This window comes from Nannobrachium achirus (genome assembly GCF_963921795.1).
Source record: "Nannobrachium achirus genome assembly, chromosome: 13".
Classification (NCBI taxonomy): domain Eukaryota; kingdom Metazoa; phylum Chordata; class Actinopteri; order Myctophiformes; family Myctophidae; genus Nannobrachium; species Nannobrachium achirus.
The window spans coordinates 12,389,106-12,409,894 of record NC_137833.1 but is presented as its reverse complement, the minus strand read 5'-3'; the positions used below and the strand labels follow the sequence as shown (position 1 = coordinate 12,409,894).

The window sequence follows — 20,789 nt, the reverse complement described above, 5'->3', positions numbered from 1 at the left end:
AGTCTTGTCTTTAGCTCTCACTGAAAACAGTGACTCGACCTGACTCAATAAAAACAGTACCCTTCATTGATACAGAGAATCAATGAAGGACACAAAAAGTATACTAATTAGAATTACTTTGTGGGTTGTGGTAGAATTAAGAGAAACTGTGAAACGTGTGAAACGTGGGATGACTAAATTATACTGAGAGAGATAAAAGAAGAACCTGATTTCACACACACTAATAAACATGACTGTTACGCCCGAGGGCTTCATTATTATTATTCTTACCGTAATATCCAGGGCTTTTATCTGCCTGTAACCTATTCTGTTGTATTGCTCAGCATGTTTCTTCACTATACTGTCCATGCCTAACAGAAACAAACTCTACAGTATTACCCGTATCGCTTCCAAGATCATCGGACTTCCCACCCCCACACTTGCTGATATGAATGATAAGGCCATCACACGCTTAGCACTGTCAATAACAAATGACACTGATCATCCTCTGTGTCGCTACTTCGACCTCTTGCCATCAGGGTGAAGATACAGAACCTTGACGTGGCACAAGGTACGGTTTAGCAGGAGTTTTGTCCCCTCAGCCATCGCTGCACTAAACAATCTGCTAAGCAATCGCCCCCGTCGCTAGGATGGTTTTCTGTAAATAGTGGGGTCCTGATGATCTGTCCTGTTATGTTTTGTGTTATATGGTTATGTTGTTTTTTGTGTTGAACAGACTTGTGAAGACAAATTTCGCTTTGGGGACAATAAAGATTATTATTATTATTATTATCCAAGTATCCAACCCAGCCACCCGCTGCGACGGACAGGAGGTGACGGGGAGACGGAGTCCGGCCGTGGGACGCCACGGTTGGCTGAGCCTGTGACGACGGCGGAAGGGAGGTGGCCACTCCCCGCCGCGTGGCTACAAAAGCCGGCTTCAAAATGTCTTCGTCGAGTTCGCACTGCTGCTGCAGCTCCCCGCTGTACCCGACTGTTTTGTTTGTTGGTTAATGGTGGTTAGAGTGTGATTTGAGCCCGTCGGAACGGCTGCCCGTTTTGGTTAAGTTGTCCTTTATCTGCTTTATCCTTTATAGCCTTTTTTTTTTTTTCTTCGTTCTGTCTGTATTTTGTTTTAGACCATTCTTTTGTTATTCTGTTATTGTTTGGTTAGTGTTGAGCAAGCTCTGAGGCAAGCTTCTTCTGTGGCCTTGTGCCGTTTATATCACATTCTTAACTACAAAGTAATATATTTAACATCTTCGCCTTTTCTACATTTAACTTATTGTTAATGAAAAGAGACTTTGTAATGTAACTTCACTATGTTCCTACCAGATTGTTATAAAACCTCCATATTTTCTGCAAACTGGTCCTAATAGTGAATATGTAGTACCCATTTAGCCCTAGACAACCCGTGGGTCATTACAATGACACCGCCTTTAATAAGGGCACACAAGGAACTAATTGTATTTGGACAAAGTCTAAATGAAAATGGAATAACGGAGGATTTTCATCTTTAAGGCAGCATCATTTATCTCCACTGCTTTGGATAATTAAGTACAAATGAGATGCTACTGTATATATCCAGTAAAATAGGAAGACCAACATGCAGTGATCTTACAACTCTTGGTAATCATCTATATCAGTGTCAGGGTGTCACATCAAATCTCAGCAGTTTGTGCTATTTCAGAACGTAGCCTCAAGCAAAGAGACACAAGGGCAAAACTAAGAACATAACACACTTGTGCGGAGGACACATGGAAGGAAATCAATCATATACAGCATCTCCCTGTTGGACAGAGAGCACACATGCATGGAGAATACAATCACACTACTTTATAACACTGCTGCAACAAGCCAACAGCGCACTTGCAATAGCAATGGTGCAATACAATAAGAAATTGTGTTGTGACACTTCATATTTGTCACTTATTGGAACACAACGTGGGGCGTGGCTCGGGGGTATAGTTGTCGTCTTAGAACACGGAGGGTTCCCGAAGTGTTCCCAGTTCGATCCCGGGCTCCCCCAGAGTTAGTGACAAAGAGTCCTTGAGCAAGACTCTGAACCCCTAGTTGCTCCCGGCCGGTGAGTGCCTTGTATGGTTTCCTCCACCATCGATGTATGAATGTGTGTGTGAATGGGTGAATGTGCATTGGGTGAATTGAATGCACAATCTCTGTAAAGCGCCTTGGATAAAGGCGCAATATAAATGCACCATTTACCTTACTTTGAGTAATGCTTTGTAGATTTCATTTTAATAATTCTTGTGTTTCTGCTTGTGTTGGATGTTTTCTTCTCCTTCATCTTGTTCCCCTCTAGGATATAATTAGATGTGTAAAAAAAAACATAAAGCTTTGGTGATGATGGGAGCTGACATTGACAGTGCCAGGAATCGAACTCAGACACTTGTGTCCTAAACCAAGTGCTCTACCGACTGAGCTACCCGGACACACACTTTCTTATGTTAATTTTGTTGGCTAAAAACATGGGTAAAGTGTACAGAATGCTATGATGACAATAAAACAGTATTTTAAAAAAAATAAGAATTTCTTTTTTACCTGTTTATTTTTGTAACTTCACAAGGAATGTGACCAGTGATGATGTATTATGTATGGCTGCCCAGTATGTGTATTGTAGTTTTTGTATTATTTTAAGTGCGATACAACCTCCAAAGAAAAGGGAAGACATTTAAATGAAAAAAGAGCACATAACAGATTCCACTTGCAACTTTGGAGATAACCTTCAGATAGCGAGATGCTCTCGGTGTCCAAGAGCAGACAGAATATGAATAAAGGTTGCGGAGGGGAGTGCATATCAGGCTGACACCGACAGTAAGCCTCACCCACCTATTTACAATAGACTACTTGCAATACTTGGCTCAACTTTACTTTTCTCTCTTTGCCAAAGAAATAGCCGACCTATAAGCTCTGTACCGTATATATGCTATTTTCTCGACCCTATTTTGGCAAGGCCCGAAATAGGGATCCTAGGATTTATGTAGTTCATAGTCTATAAGTTACTTTTCGGTTCAACGGGATAGTGTGCTACTGTATGTCACTGGTTTTCGTGTCAAGGACCCCCAAATTGACACATAACAGCCCGTGGACCACCATTTGAAAAGATATGCCATTCAGGGACCCAAAAGAGAACACCTTAACGGAACAGTAAGGGTCCATTGGGTCCCAGGTAGTTACAAACACCTAAGGGTCCATGATTCGGTTCCTAATTATCGATCATTTGCCTGGACCCACTGGAACCCCCTCAAGGACCCCTGGAGGTCCCCGTAGAACCCCACTTTGAGAACCAATAGTGTATATCAAAGGTGGGGGGTCCTCAGAGTTACTACAGGGGGGTCCTCCAAATCTTTGTGCGATAGAAACTTTTTTCTCCTTTTTTATATTAACCACTTGAACCCTAGTGTCCATATTCGGAGAACTTTAGCCAAAAATAGCAGATCTACAAGCTTGTAGATCGGCTATTTTTGACAAAGAGGTGTGGTGTAGAGGGGTTAAAAGAGCAGACCAAGTACAGAGTGAAAGGTCAAGTTTATTAAGTATTGATGGTTCAAGTGGTTAAATATCTGAAACACCAATTTACATGAATCCAAAATACACTAGACGATTGTGCTGTCAAACGATGAAACTATATGGAATCTATGAAAAGGTTGTGGGTGTCCCTGCTTCATCTCTCTCTCAACTAAGGGTTCCTTGGCCTGAAAACGTAGAAGACCCCTGCTGTATATTGCTGGGGATAGCAACAGTGAAAGGCTGTTATATAAGAGTTGAGAATACTGGCTTTGACTTAACATTCAGCTGGTGCGTGTGTGCGTGTGGGTGCGCGGGTGTGTGTGACGGCTGTGAAGTACGACACGGGGATTCCGCTCGCAAACCAAACGCAGTCACGCTTGCCTCTTGCTGCATGTCTGCACGCGGCACACATTGGTGAGTATCAGAGGAGGCTGCTTGAGGGACGCGTCAATCCCACTCTTCAACCTCCTCCTTCTAGTCCTCGCAGTTACAAAGCCCTGCGTCTCACAAGGGGTTCACACACTTTAACCCTTTAAGAACGCATCCGTCCCTCTAGGTTTTAACCACTTTAACCACTATTTTATGTTTTAACTATTGAAAAATAGCAGATACACAAGCTCACAGCGCGGCATGAGTGCAGCGCTGCAAGCTTGTATATCTGCGATAAAAAATATCTTAGCGAATATTTTAACAAATCTTTTTTAAAGCAAACATTTGTAACTCAAATCTTTGCTTCTGGGGGGGGGGTCCCTGGTACATAATATTTCGTGATGGGGGTTGGCGGCCAAATACCTATAAATCTGGGGGTCCTTGACATGAAAAAGTTTGAGAACCACTGACATAGAAATTTTCAAAAACAAAAAAGGATTTAGAAGACATTTATGGAATCGGGTCGAAATATTCAAAGACTTGCACAATTGACTTGGACAATTGTTCAAGATTTTTTTTTTTTTCAAAAGCTAAAGCATAAAATAATGGCTCAAGCGGTTCAAGTCTTAAAACAGATGCGTTCTCGGTCTTAATAGTTTAACCTTCATGCTGGCACCCGTCGAGGCATCAAAAACAAAGCGGGTGGGGCCTGGGCCTGCTCTCTCGGCTGTCACCGCCGTTCAGTTCGCTCCACCACCAGAAAACAAGACGTGTCACCGGTGACGGCCGCCACTGGGACTTTTTTTCTTTCTTCTCTGAAGCGCTTTGGAAATCATCGCTGTTGGGGAACGTGGGAGCAAAACCTCTTATCTCTGTAATCCATAAATTAACGCCTTACTTAATTCGCCTGAAATGTAAACGTTTTGGAAATACAAGGTTTCCACCCGACTGCAAAAGCTGTCGGAGCGAGGGGAAGTGAGGTCACGGGCCCCGAAAGGGAACCAATCCATCAAATGAAACACTATCAAACCGGCCTCCTTATTTTGGGCCTGTCATTATTATGGCCGACATTTTTTCTTTTTTTTCCAGAAATGTTCAAATCCTGCAGTGTTCAGAAATTGTCAAAACATTCGAAAGAATTTCCAACCATTTTTAAAATGGGTCCCTCAAGGATGGCGACAACATCCACAACAACACATCACAGAATGAAATGTTTTGAGTTTATAAATGTGCCATTTTCGCTAATTGTGGTCTGATGAAGTATATTGGGTCGAAACTTTATATGTTCAAAACCCTGACTTTTCAGGATTACATTTCAAAACCATCAAAAGTAACAGATCTACGTGTTTCGAGCTTGCAGATGCTCTGTACTTTCGATGCTTTTGTGTGAAGCTGTAGTATGAGCTGGGCTCAAATTTACGAAAAATAAATAAAGTTCAGTCAGGTAACTCACGATATATTGAACAATGTTTATTATTAATGAGTATACAAGTGTGTATGTCACATTTAATTTAGCGTTTGGCTCTGCTACTCTGCTATTAGGAGCAGGGAGATATATAGATATAAACACCCCCATGGGGAACAGAATTAGCAGAGCCTACTGGTGGTGCTGGGGAGGCGGTGGGGGCAACCAAGCGCAAGCAACAGTCCGGGCAAGAGCAGCAGGAAGAAGGACAGACTAGGCGGGCATTACTATTTGCTTTTTTAGTAGTTGTCAAATGATCAGCTGACTGCCACATCAGCGAAAGACGTACAGTAGGGTCTGGCTTAATAGTGAGTAGTAGTGTCCTAATACAACTGCAATGCAGTGTAACCTCTCGAGTATACCTGACTGAACTAACTTTGCAGGCTTCGCATGCTACGTCTCATTTAGAACATAGAGATAAAAGGTTTCTGCCATGACAGCGACGATAACAGAGGGCTTACGCGGTTAACATTAATTAACAGAGGTATAGAGGGATCATAAACTAAGCGCGATAGACTCACCGCTGAATACAGAACATATGCAGAGGCTGCCACGCATGAAGACAGTTTCGCTCTTGTTTTTGTGGTTCTCTCATCCCCCTCCTGAGATTTACAGGGCCTTGCATGTTATCCATAATTGCAATACCAGGAGGAAAAAGAAAAAGAAAAGAAAAACTTTGAGATTTCCCAGCCGTGTCTGTGGCCTCCTCACCAACTGGCGATGGGTGCGGGAATGGGTGTCTATCTCCTCTAAGCACCCTCCACCTTTCTCTCTCTCTCGCCCACATCCTCGAGTGATGATAAACGACACACACAAACGCGCACACACAAACGCACACGCACACACACACACAGCCCTGGCCTCACAGCCCTCCCTCAAGATCCAATCTGTTCTCACAGACACCTAAGGGACAACTGTTCCCCTTGATGGACACACTAGTGCGAACGTGCGTGCGTGCGTGCGTGCGTGCGTGCGTGTGCGTGCGTGTGTGTGAGAGTGCAGGAGCACAGGATTAGAGGCCGTTTTCCCAGGCGGTTTAGCTCTTTAGCGGTGCTCCTGTTACTGCAGGGAGGCAGTGGTGAATGACCCGGGTTCCCCCACTAGGCTGTTACTGCAGGGAGGCAGTGGTAAATGACCCGGGTTCCCCCGCTAGGCTCCTGTTACTGCAGGGAGGCAGTGGTAAATGACCCGGGTTCCCCTGCTAGGCTCCTGTTACTGCAGGGAGGCAGTGGTAAACGACCCGGGTTCCCCCGCTAGGCTCCTGTTACTGCAGGGAGGCAGTGGTGAATGACCCGGGTTCCCCCACTAGGCTGTTACTGCAGGGAGGCAGTGGTAAATGACCCGGGTTCCCCCGCTAGGCTCCTGTTACTGCAGGGAGGCAGTGGTAAATGACCCGGGTTCCCCTGCTAGGCTCCTGTTACTGCAGGGAGGCAGTGGTAAATGACCTGGGTTCCCCCGCTAGGCTCCTGTTACTGCAGGGAGGCAGTGGTAAATGACCCAGGTTCCCCTGCTAGGCTCCTGTTACTGCAGGGAGGCAGTGGTAAATGACCCGGGTTCCCCCGCTAGGCTCCTGTTACTGCAGGGAGGCAGTGGTAAATGACCCGGGTTCCCCTGCTAGGCTCCTGTTACTGCAGGGAGGCAGTGGTAAATGACCTGGGTTCCCCCCGCTAGGCTCCTGTTACTGCAGGGAGGCAGTGGTAAATGACCCGGGTTCCCCCGCTAGGCTGTTACTGCAGGGAGGCAGTGGTAAATGACCCGGGTTCCCCTGCTAGGCTCCTGTTACTGCAGGGAGGCAGTGGTAAATGACCCAGGTTCCCCCGCTAGGCTCCTGTTACTGCAGGGAGGCAGTGGTAAATGACCTGGGTTCCCCCCGCTAGGCTCCTGTTACTGCAGGGAGGCAGTGGTAAATGACCCGGGTTCCCCCGCTAGGCTGTTACTGCAGGGAGGCAGTGGTAAATGACCCAGGTTCCCCCGCTAGGCTCCTGTTACTGCAGGGAGGCAGTGGTAAATGACCCAGGTTCCCCCGCTAGGCTCCTGTTACTGCAGGGAGGCAGTGGTAAATGACCCGGGTTCCCCTGCTAGGCTCCTGTTACTGCAGGGAGGCAGTGGTAAATGACCTGGGTTCCCCCGCTAGGCTCCTGTTACTGCAGGGAGGCCGTGGTAAATGACCCAGGTTCCCCCGCTAGGCTCCTGTTACTGCAGGGAGGCAGTGGTAAATGACCTGGGTTCCCCCCGCTAGGCTCCTGTTACTGCAGGGAGGCAGTGGTAAATGACCCGGGTTCCCCCGCTAGGCTGTTACTGCAGGGAGGCAGTGGTAAATGACCCAGGTTCCCCCGCTAGGCTCCTGTTACTGCAGGGAGGCAGTGGTAAATGACCCAGGTTCCCCCGCTAGGCTCCTGTTACTGCAGGGAGGCAGTGGTAAATGACCCGGGTCCCCCCGCTAGGCTCCTGTTACTGCAGGGAGGCAGTGGTAAATGACCCAGGTTCCCCCGCTAGGCTCCTGTTACTGCAGGGAGGCAGTGGTAAATGACCCGGGTTCCCCCGCTAGGCTCCTGTTACTGCAGGGAGGCAGTGGTAAATGACCCGGGTTCCCCCCACTAGGCTCCTGTTACTGCAGGGAGGCAGTGGTAAATGACCCGGGTTCCCCCGCTAGGCTCCTGTTACTGCAGGGAGGCAGTGGTAAATGACCCGGGTTCCCCCGCTAGGCTCCTGTTACTGCAGGGAGGCAGTGGTAAATGACCCAGGTTCCCCCGCTAGGCTCCTGTTACTGCAGGGAGGCAGTGGTAAATGACCCAGGTTCCCCCGCTAGGCTCCTGTTACTGCAGGGAGGCAGTGGTAAATGACCCAGGTTCCCCCGCTAGGCTCCTGTTACTGCAGGGAGGCAGTGGTAAATGACCCAGGTTCCCCCGCTAGGCTCCTGTTACTGCAGGGAGGCAGTGGTAAATGACCCAGGTTCCCCCGCTAGGCTCCTGTTACTGCAGGGAGGCAGTGGTAAATGACCCGGGTTCCCCCGCTAGGCTCCTGTTACTGCAGGGAGGCAGTGGTAAATGACCCGGAGGTCCGTGGCATGACGACGTTTGTGGCCGATGAATGAGCATTGCAGGGCGGATATACATATCTGACTTGCCCTCGCGCTGCACACTGAATGACTGGAGGTCCAGTGAGTAGCAGCTCCAGCAGGCAGCAGCACCAGCGGGGTCCCTTCTCTCTCTCTCATTCACACTCACAAACGCTCGGCTCGAGCTCTGTCAAAAACATTTAATCTACAAGCTCACATTATAGACGTGCCGCCTCCCTTGCTGCATGCATGTCATCACGCAGTCACACAACTCGTCGTGGAAAAAAAAACATATCAACACGGAACACTAGCAATTAGCAAAGTTGTGTTTAAGCTCTTCTTTTCTCTTTAAAACGGTCGGCGACGCGTTAGCAGCGATACACGCAGCAAAGGCGTGTGTGTGTGTGTGTGTGTGTGTGTGTGTGTGTGTGTGTGTGTGTGTGTGTGTGTGTGTGTGTCGCGCGCGCGCCTCCCAGTCCACCACTCTTCGTCTCCAGTATCCGCTCTCTGATGCCCAATACACGGCCACACAAGCATTTGGAAGTCGGCGTGTCTCCCACACAAACGACGGCTGTTTCCTTGGATTCACAGCCGAGAATATGAACGTGAAGCCGGGATGAATGAATGAGAAGACACCGCTGAGTACCGAAATTAAGTCGGGAGGTCACAACATTTCGTCAGCACCGTAGAGCCGAATTTAGTCGGTTGACGCCCCCCCCGAACCGGGGGATGCGAACCATATTTGGGTTCGCCTACTGCCGAACCGAAATTAGTTAGGCTCCTTATAACGGTATGGATCGACCCTTAGGGTTAGAGTTAGGCATAGTTTTACTGAGGTTAGGATTAGGGTTTGGGTTAGAGTTTGGTGGTCGATCCAAAGGGTGTTCGACCTAATGACATGTTACCGCTCAGGCCGACTCCCAAAATAATTTATTTTAACTGGGGACCCCCCCACCCTGACAAGCACTAAGAGTTGAGGCATTACATTTTGTATAACACAGTTCTAGTGTGAAACACTGGTATAAAGTAATTAACTACATCTACTTAAGTACTATACCTAAGTACAATTTTGATGTATTTGTACTTTACTTGAGCATTTTCCGATTTCCAGTACTTTTACTTCTCCAGAGGCCGATGTTGTACTTTCACTTCAGCCCCCATCACAGTGATGTCAGATACTCAGAGCGGGGATCTCCATACATGGGCAAAAAAGGGATTCTGTTAGGGATCTCCATATTTATATACACACAGGTTTAGTAATACAAGACATTTTCACGTAAGGTGACTTCCTGGTTTTCCTCGTGTGGGGCGGGCAAAAGAAGACTGGCCGGCCAAGAGACGTACAGTACAGTACAGTAGAGGCGCGGCGTGACGTCATCAACAATATTAGCCAAACAGATACCTTTACCAGTTACCGGTACCTTTTTTTCTTGCGTGTCATAACATCTTTAAGTAAAGAATGTGGCATATGCCACTTTGGCAACAGCATATGCCACTTTGGCAACAGCATATGCCACTTTTGGGAAATGGCACATGCCTGGCAGATGCCAAATGCCACTTTTCCAGCTCGCCCTTTATGTACTTTTTTTCCCACCACTGTCCCTTCTCTGCTCCCTCTCCAGTCCATCATCCATCCCTGCTTGACCTTGGGAGAATATATATTGTCCCATCAGGATCAATGAAGGCATAGGAGGTGAGACAGATTCCTTGTTAGCGGGAGAGCCGCGGGGAGGCGTCACAGCTCGCCTCCCCCTATTTTAACCCAGCGTCAGTTTATAGCACCCATTTCTCCCGTTAAGATCTCACACAGCATGTGTGTAAAAGAATGCGATCCCTATAAGTTGTACATCTGTTGTCTCCCTTTCCCCACGGTGAGAAGTAATTGCTGCGATTAATTATTTGCTTTATTGTCCCAATGACAATAAAGAGGCAATAATAATGGCAGCGCATAAAGTGTCTAATCACGTACGCGCGCACAGCACGCACGCACGCACGCACGCACGCAAAGTAGTGAAAATAGCCGATCTACAAGCTCAAAACGTGTCGCATCATGAATGCAGTGAGAGCTTGTATATCGGTTATTTCTGCGTGTTTTTTTTAACCAATTTGAAAGTTAAAGTGCGTCTGTGGGTTTTATTCATTTAAGGAAAAGTATTAGCACAAGCTTGTAACTAAATAACAGCTACATTGGATCCACTGGAACAGTGGTTCTCAACCTGTGGGTCAGGACCCCCAGGGGGGTGCCCAAATAATTTGTGGGGGTCCCCAGATGATTAATTAATGTGCAACATTTATTTTCTCACTCAACAGTAAACAAACCAACATAAAGTTTAAGTGTATATGCATATTTCTAAAGTGACAATTTAAGGACTTTTTAATACTTCTGAAATGACAAATTAAACATTGGCCCAAAATGTCAAATGTGACTCAGTGTGACTGAGGGGCAGTCATTTTGCATGCCTCAGGTTTTCACCAGAGCTGTATATATATGTGTGTGTGTGTGTGTGTGTGTGTGTGTGTGTGTGTGTGTGTGTGTGTGTGTGTGTGTGTGTGTGTGTGTGTGTGTGTGTGTGTGTGTGTGTGTGTGTGTGTGTGTTTTCTCTCTCAAAAATGTCCTAAAGCCACACCAGCAATCTCATAATATCAGGCTACATTTCACTTAAACACCAGAGCTTATTAACTCTGCATGTAAATAAGACAAAAATGAATTAATGTGAGCAGGAAAGCGAACATATTTTGTTGGTCCTCCCGGAATTAGCCTAAAATGGCTAAACAATTTAGCAAATTTGTAAATTACCCACTCTTTGTTGCCAAAATACGGAAATATCAGTGCTCCATTACTTAGCGACGCAAGTCACATTATTTATTCCGTTCATTTTAGTGCCACGTATGTTCCAAACAAACAATTATTAACCACGTTATGCTGTTATAATGACTTAATTTAATACTAGCATTTTACACTGTTTTTCTTCGGTGGTTTTTCTGCAGGATTGTTTCCTGTATATTTCTTCTTCTATGGTGTGAAAAGTTGAGTGCCGGTCTGAGATTGGCTAATGCTGTGTGCCGTACTTCCGCAAACGGAACAATAGATCAACACCCGGAGCTTTTCCCCATTGAGTTAGAACAGCATCGTAAATTATCTTTTAGATTTTTGGACGATAGAAACATTGACAGCCAAGAAAAATCCATCAGAAGGACATCTGGAATGCAATTGTTCACTCGCCGTCGGAAAGTTGACTTATTATTAAGCTAATGAGAGTAGGCTATTATGTATGGCTGGCTAACGATAGCTGCAGGCTACATCGTATAAACCTCTGGAATAAAACGCGACCCAACTCTGCTCTTTACTTTGACCACCTATTCAGTCTACACCAAATCTATTTATGCCAATCTATGAGTGCCAAAAATCTAGCACTGAGATCGGAGATCTGTTTTTCTATTTCTACAAGTTACATAAAGCACTGAGATCTGTTTATCTCACTCCATCGTCTACTCTACTACCTCTGTGTTACAAAAACATGTTTGCACATATGCACTGCAGCAGTCTTTATTTAATCGCCTGGTAGGGATAGACACTATTACAAGATATGATCAATTAAAGGTGATACACCATGCATTTAAAAAGTATTTATGTCGTATTATTTATGTCCCAAAAACGTTTTTCAAAAGGTTTGAGGCTAAATTACCACTCCTGAATAGAGAGCCTCTCTAATTTTTGAATGGCTCTCAGAGCATTTCAGCTGCAGTACCACCTTTGGCCTGAACTGCGCCCCCCCCCCCCCCCCCCCCCCCCCCCCACAAAAAATCTTTTGAAAAAAAAAATGTTTTGAAAGAAGTTTTTTTTCTTTTTTTTTGTGATGACGTCACAATCGGCAGATGACGTCACAATCGGCAGCAAATCTGGACAGCCTGTTTTGAGAACCCGTGGGATACTTTTAACCTTCGCCTTCTCAAAACCAGAGAAAGACACAACGGTCAGAAATGGGACTTTGTGAGGATAGAAGGTGCTAGTGGGACCCCAAAAAAAGGTTTTAAAATAGGAAAAGTGAAATTTCATGGTGTATCACCTTTAAACCAACAGCCATTAAGTCATCAATACTGTTTCATACTGTAGTAGGCTATAGAATAGTAGTTTTAATACCGAGGACAGAACGCCTCGTTTATTGATAATACCAGTGGTGGAAAAAGTATTCACATACTTTACTCAAGTAAAAGTATCAACACTGCAATATAGAAATACTCTGTTACAATACACAATGCGAGGCGTTTAAGCCTGTAGATTGTGGTTTATTATCAGAGTCAGATTATTATCCTTGTATCTTCACCAAGTTACGTAAAGCTCTGATATCTGTAAATCTGTTTTTCTCTTTCTCCAAGTTACATAAAGCACTGAGATCGGTAAATCTTGCGTGCATGCAGTGAATGCATAGCTTACAGTCAGTAAATAGCAGTTATTGTCAATGGTTGGCAGTTTCGAATCAATTCACACAGTTTCGAAGCAATTCACACAGTTACTGTGTGAATTACTTCGAAACTGGACAGTCAGGCCGACCATTAACACCTCAAGACTATTGAATGACTGACTGTATAGGCTGTGCATTCACTGTCTGCATGCACCCAAAATGTACATTCACCCATCCCATCTGAGCATACCAGAGCGCTTTTCATGCATGTCTTGAGAATGCAGATGCTCTTTTTTTCTTTTTACAGCATAATAAGTCTGTGACTGACAGACAGAGAGGCAATCGACATTTCACTTCAAAGGAGCTTTATTGGCAAATGTGGGCTTATGACAGCAGAACAAAGGTTTACATTTGGGCATTATGAGAAAGAGATAGAATAATAGTTTTAATACAGAGGAATACAGAGGAGCTTGTAGATCGGCTATTTTCAAATAGCCAAAGTATAAAATAGGGCTAAAGTGGTTTATGTATGTTTTACATATTATAATTTATATCAGCAAAGTAACTAGTAACTATAGTTTTCAACTAAATGTAGTGGAGTAAAAGTACAACATTTGGATCCCAGATGTAGTGGAGTAGAAGTACAAGTATTGGAATTTGGATATACTCAAGTAAATACAAATACCTCAAAACTGTACTGAAGTGCAATACTTAAAGCTATACTATGGAAGTTGCTCACCTACTGGTCAGTAGCGGTATTGCTTTTTCGGCCGTTTTTCGCCCGGAGTCGCCGCGGACCACCAGAACGGGGCCGCAAACCACCACGACCGCCTCTCATACTGCCTTTTTAGACCAGGATTGGGGGAGTAACAGGGAAGATTCCTTCACTAACGTAAACACTGTTGCTGACGGAAGCTACTTCCTGAAGAGACAGCAAGACACGCTGTGATTGGCCGGTAGTGTATGATCCGCTGATGTAAAGTATGAAAATACATGATTTGTGAAATGTTGTGATTTATGACAACTACAAAAAAAAAAAAAAAATCAATGACTAGCTGTTTGCGGTGCTGAGTCACAAATATTAGAGGCAGAAATTGCGAAAACAGCCGAACAATGTTGTGAGCATGTAGATCATCTATTTTCACAATAGAACTGTGTTTTACAAATTGTAATGCCTCAACTCTTAGTGCTCGTCGGGGTGGGGTAGGGGGGGGGGGTTAAAATAGGATTATTTGGGGGGGTCATGGCCTGAAAAAGGTTGAGACCCACTGCACTGGAACACCATTTTTTCTTCTTCCGTTTCCTGAAAAGTTAGGGTTTTGGACATACGGTACAGTACAAGGCCGGAATATCTTTTCATTCATTAGAACAAGCCCTGTATTGTAGCTCTGGGACATCATACTGTGCCGTGTCAGAGCTCTCTCTCCAGAATACACATCATACTGTGCCGTGTCAGAGCTCTCTCTCCAGAATACTAATATGCCAGGTCTAATATGCTGCTTCCAGCCTCAGACGGTCCCACAGCAACGCTTTCTCTCTCTATGCTTTCCTCTTTTATGACTCAGCTAGATGCGTTTCTCTCTCTCTCTCTCTCTCTCTCTCTCTCCCTCTCCCTCTCCCTCTCTCTCTCTCTCTCTCTCTCTCTCTCTCTCTCTCCTCTCTCTCTCTCTCTCTCTCTCTCTCTCTCTCTCTCTCTCTCTCTCTCTCTCAGAGCAGTGTTTCCCTCTACTAGCCGTGCACGATCTTCTTCTCTGGAGACCCTGCAAAAATGCTCATCACACACCATCCATGTCATGTCTCCCACTCGCACAGCCAGACCTCTCCTCTCCTCTCCTCTCCTCTCCTCTCCTCTCCTCTCCTCTCCTCTCCTCTCCTCTCCTCTCCTCTCCCCTTTAATTTGCAATGATCTACTATATCGTTCTGCAAAAGCAAAATATCCTACTGTTTTGGCTTTGTATCGTATTAAGTCGTTTAAAATGCAGTAATCGGTATCGAATCATTTTGCAATGCAAATCATTGATTGTATGGAAACTAATGTGTACCTTATGTTTGGCAATTTTAAGAGGGAAAATGAAAAAGAGGGGTCTAATTACCTTTCCATTCCATATAGCTACTCTTGCTCTATCGATAAGTGTGTGTAATCTCTGTGTTCATGTCAAGGTGAAGGTTTGTCCATATGTGTTGAAATATAATGTCCATTTATTTACTAGATAATCACAGCGTTTACTTCCATAATAATAGATTTTTTACATGTTTAGCACAGATTTAATTTCTTTGCTAAATAGTTACTATATCGGTTTTAAATCGTTGAATTGAATCGAATGGTATCGCAAATGAATGAACCAATATCGTCCATGTATCATATCGTCAACCATGTATCGTGATGCGTATCGTATCGTTGTGAAAACGTATCGTTACACCCCTACTGCACAGAGCTCAGGGGCGTGTGAAGGTGAGCGCTGGGTGAAAACGTGAAGTTTAGTGTGCTCGGCGGCGTTGCACCAGCAGCCTGCAGGTAATCCCCGACTCTCCACTCTATAAATTAGGATTCATGAGTGCGGCCGCCTCGCCTAAACTGCCAAGTCCATAAATCACAACATCTTTTTTCTCTCCCAAACAAACGCCAAGCAGCAGCTGCAGATAAGGTTCAAGGGGCCCAGATTATCTTGCCCGGTGCACCCAGGTAGAGGCGAAAAGATGCACATAAATTCATTCAAGATCATGAAAAATGTGAACAAGATAAGGGGGGTGTTTTCGTACTTTTTTTGTACGTTTACCCTTACAGATAAACAGAGGCAAATACCATGAACACAAAGCTGCGTGTGGTGATATTTCACCCAAAACGAGGCAGATATCAAGGTACATTTCAAAAGCTTTTCATTTGGACAGACATTCTGTAAATCAATCATATTCTCTAAATAACCTGCCGGGGCCAGATATTATTGCTGCGGGGCCAAGATAGCCCTGCGGGCCGCCTATTACCAACCGTCGGTCTTGAGCAGTGCTTCTCAAAGTGGATTCCATGGACTCTCTGAGTTCTGTGGGGTCTAAATTGACCCTTACAAGAGACTGTTAAGCCCTTTGCACACAGGACAGTTGCGTTTGTTCCGTTTGCTGCATGAATAAAACGCATTGGATTTGGTGTGCAATGCTGTGCGGAATCGGCGCTGCGGATCCAAAAAGGAGTCTTTGAGATGAGTTTTTTACCGCATGCGACAAGACGCACGAATCGAACTGGTTTCGATCAAGAAAAAAACGCACGGCCGCAGCCACTCGTTGCACGGCTAATTCGGATCCGGTGCGCATGAGGTCATAGAGAATAATTGTTTTCTTTAAAAAAAAAATAATTGTCCGTTTTATCCGTGCGGATAAACGTGCCTGTGTGCAAAGGGCTTTACTCTGACAGTGTACAAACCGGACAGTGTACAACGGAACCACAGCAGAACCAAATTGATTTGGTTCCGTTTGTACACTGTCAGAGTTGAAGGGGAGACCTTCAAATTTAAAAGTTTGAGAACAACTGTTCTAGAGCAGGGGTTTTCAAACTTTTTTGACGCAGGTCACCGCTGTAAATAACTTTTTCATCGACGGCACCCCTTAATTACAGTGTTTAATTTTTAGAATCTTACATCATATTATGCCGCATAAATATGCACATATTTCCACCTGAGATATGCTAGGCAATGTCACAGAGATATATCAGAAAACAACTTTATACTAGAACCCCAGCATCCCTATTCTGGGGGAAGGGTCACCAAAAATAGCTGAACAAGCTCACAACGTGTCACATGTGCACTTGTAGATCTGCTATTTTTGAAGTACAGAGCAAATCAGGTCTGTTTTACTAAGCATAGTGTAGTGATATCGATGTAGTGATATTGATGAATTCCAAATATTATCAAATTATTCTGCGGCACCCCTGGACTGGCATCACGGCACCCACTTTGGGAACCCCTGGTCTAGAGTACAACAAAGCGAGCGGCAACCGTTACATTTCCCCCAACAAGTAGGTCGGGAGTGGCTTATTGTCGGTATCAGCCGGTAACACACAGGAGGCTGTCCCCGTTACAATGTGCTAGACCCCTGGGAGATGGACTGTTAAGCCCGTATCAGAGTCGGGTCCGCGGTGGACGGCTATCCACCGCGGTGTAGTGCCGTGTAGTCTTTTTGAGTCATAAAACTACAACGTTAACGCTCAAAAAGACTACACGGCACTACACCGCGGTGGATAGCCGTCCACCGCGGACCCGACTCTGATACAGGCTTTAGTGTTGAGGTGGAGCGCCACACCTACCATCAGCTCCCAGTACTTGCCGCACGACTTGCCAAGCCGTGCTACTCATACACTGAGTTGGCGGTGCCCGGAATCGAACCCATGACCTTGCGGTACAAAGGCGAGAGAGCTCTACCGACTGAGCTACCCGGGCACAAACAACGACTTCCTCCGCCACTGTTCAGGTGCATGATGGGACCAGCGTTTCACCAGGCCAGTGGTGCTTCTCTGAGTGCTCCCAGAAGCAACACTCTGAATTCTGAAAACCTTTCTGGACGGGACATAGGGAGCACCCAGGGGTGCTCCAGCCAGGACCCTCAGAGCTCAGAACTCACCTTGACGACCAGGGTGAATCTCTGATGCAGGTCTCTGTTGATGGGCTGCAGAACGCGGAGCTCAGCGGTGGTCCGGTTCAGGGTGAAATACTGCGCCCACGTCGAAGGATGACCTGCAAATTAACACACATATCACTTTGTTTGGATTCGGTACAAACTTCGCCCACTGCTTCTCAAACTTTGTTCATGTCAAGGAAACCTATTTTTTTTTTTGTGTGTGTGTGAACTACTCCTTCAACAGGGGGTCCGGGACCCCTAGGGGGTCCCCAGAGTTACTACAGGGGGGACGCCAAATCTTTGTGTGATAGGATCATGTTCTTTACATTAACCACTTGAACCCTAGCATCCCTATTCTGAGTGGAACATTAGTCAAAAATAGCAGATCTACAAGCTTACAACGCCTCGTGCTGCAAGGCGTTGTAAGCTTGTAGATCGGCTATTTTTGGCAAAGAGGTTTGTAGAGGGAAAAGAAGAGCAGATTAATGTATTTGACCATTCAAGTGGTTAAATGTCTGAAAATACACATTACTCCAACATGATGACAGTGCTATCAAACAAGTCTAAGCTGTCTAAGAAATCTATGAACATTTTTAATCTGCAACACAATATGTAGTGGGGGTCCCTAATTCATCTCTCTCTCAGCTAAGGGGTCCCTGGCCTGAAAACGTTGAAGACCCCTGCTTTAGAGGGATAGTTGACACCCCCCAAAAAGAACTTTCTATCAACTTCATATCCCATGGAGACTTGAAGTTATGGATATTTATAGTTTTTCGTCACATTCCTGAGCCAATAACTTTATGACCGACAACAGTTCCCTATGGAGACACAAAGGGGACTCTTTGCGTCTCCATAGCGAACCAGCTGTCGGTCGTTAATATACAATTAGAATTATCGTCTTAGGAATGCGACAAATACAACAACAACACAAATATCCATTAATTCATTCAAGTCTCCATGGGGTGAGTCATTGATTTGAACGTAAGTTATTTTGGGGGTGAACTTTACGTTTAACCGCTTATGCCGTAGCTATAGCATATTGTCACCGTCTGGCCAAAAACTCTTAACTCCATTTGTGATGTTTTAGATTTTTTTGGCATAAATCAGGGCTATTGAGCTGAGTGTTGGTTAAAATAATTTTGAACCAATGGAAAGTAGTAAAAAGTGATTGGGACAAAACCTCCTAACTCCACACTTTCTGCCAAACCAGCTAACTCCACCCAATTGGCCCTCTCTTTTTTTCATAAATATGTGCTATTGAACACCCTTTACATCTGCGTGTTAGTTAAAATAATAATACAAAAAAAAGTAGTAAAAAGCCCTTCGGTCAAAACCTCCTAACTCCACTTGAGCTCATGTTCCCGAAAATGAACATTTTGGAGTTAGGAGGTTTCGGCCCGACAGCAGAGAAATGCTCTTGAATGCCGAAAATTAAATACTTATATTTGCCCTACCGACAGATAGACAGACAGACAGACAGACAGACAGACAGACAGACAGACAGACAGACAGGACGGGTAAATGCAGAGGACATTTCACACATGGTGAGAAACGTGTCCTCTACATTTAGTCCTCCTAACTACTAGAAGCAGCAGGCCACATTAATGCAGCACCCATGGAGCTGTTAGGGGTTAAGTGCCTTGCTCAAAGGAAAAAGGGACGAACCAACGACCTTCTCCAATTCCCACACGGCCTGTCTCTAAACATTCAGCCACTATAATGACACGGCCTGTCTCTAAACACTCAGCCACTATAATGACACTCCACCCCCCCCCCCCCCCCCCCCCCCCCAAAATAAAACAGGGATGCCAGCCCTGGGTGAAAGTCGTTCAACATTTAATGTGCCAAACAAATCAGTAAAGCTGTGTTTGCTGCACAAGAAGTACTTTACTTAAAGCTCCACTGTCACGCCCCGAAATTATAATAGTATGATACAGTAAGATACAGCAGGTCACGTGGTCTTTTTTAAAACGGTCTGAAATCTCTGAATCAAAATCCCATCCCCCGTAGCGCAGCCCCCTCCACTCCCGGGGCGGGGAGGAGGAGTAGAGACAGAGAGCTGGTCAGCAGAGATGGGATTTATGGCTATTTGAAGTGAGCTGGATCTCTGAAATTGAGTACTTTTCCCACCACTGTTCATTAGAAAGGAACGGCTCCCTACGTGAACCGAATCATATCGTTCATTTCAAAGAGCCGTTCAAAAGACTTGATTCGTTCGCGAACGTCACATCTCTAGTGGCCAGCCCCGCAGTTAGAGCGCAGCTGCCCTTCTCAGTGAAAACATTGTGTTTTCCATTTCAACCATAAAACATAAACAAGCATATTCACATGAACAATGGGGAAGTAACAACCAGTAACCACCGGAAATATAATTTTTATATCCACAGATTTATATATAAATTTGTGTCTTTAGCTTTAGCTTTAGTGCTAGCCCAGCTAGCCCTGTGGGAGCAGAGAAGTTGAGAGCGAGCCTGCGGGGAAAATGTACATTGTGCAGACATACAGTAAGTAACAGTCAATTAATTAATTTGATTGGCTTATCGTGCATTCCCACAATGACATCAAAAAAATATTAACTTGTTTTTAAGATGATTTCTTAAGGTGACAGTAACCCTTAAGGTGACATAGTCCCTTTAAGTAAAAGTATCACTACTGCAATGTAGATACAATGTAGATTAAAAGTATAAAAGTAGTAGCCTGGCATTAGCCAGACTGATAACGTGGATTCACTCACACGTTCCTCCACGCATGGAGTACCAGTACGGTAAAAATACCTCAACATTGTGCAACATTGTGAATGAATGTTGAAGTTACATTTACATGAAGTTACTTTACACCAAGTAAGGTAACTTAGGATGTAGTAGGGATGCTTCACCTACCAACTAGGATGTAGTAGGGATGCTGCACCTACCAACTAGGATGTAGTAGAGGATGCTTCACCTACCAACTAGGATGTAGACCGAGATGCTGCACCTACAAACTAGGATGTAGTAGAGGATGCTGCACCTACCAACTAGGATGTAGTAGAGGATGCTGCACCTACCAACTAGGATGTAGTAGGATGCTTCACCTACCAACTAGGATGTAGTAGAGGATGCTTCACCTACCAACTAGGATGTAGTAGAGGATGCTTCACCTACCAACTAGGATGTAGTAGAGGATGCTTCACCTACCAACTAGGATGTAGTAGAGGATGCTTCACCTACCAACTAGGATGTAGTAGGATGCTTCACCTACCAACTAGGATGTAGTAGAGGATGCTTCACCTACCAACTAGGATGCAGTAGAGGATGCTGCACCTACCAACTAGGATGTAGTAGAGGATGCTTCACCTACCAACTAGGATGTAGTAGAGGATGCTTCACCTACCAACTAGGATGTA

The 20,789-nt window shown here is 45.1% G+C and overlaps 1 protein-coding gene across 1 annotated transcript in view; it reads right to left on the bottom strand.

Annotated features, from left to right (window-relative positions):
- Positions 1 to 20,789, bottom strand: part of LOC308296680 (protocadherin-15-like) — a gene marked incomplete at both ends in the record, with an annotated part of 437,702 nt that overhangs the window by 301,182 nt on the left and 115,731 nt on the right. The window contains one exon of the mRNA XM_080740008.1: positions 17,411 to 17,523. Coding sequence (XP_080596134.1) covers positions 17,411 to 17,523 — 113 coding nt within the window. The remainder of the gene's footprint in view (positions 1 to 17,410; positions 17,524 to 20,789) is intronic.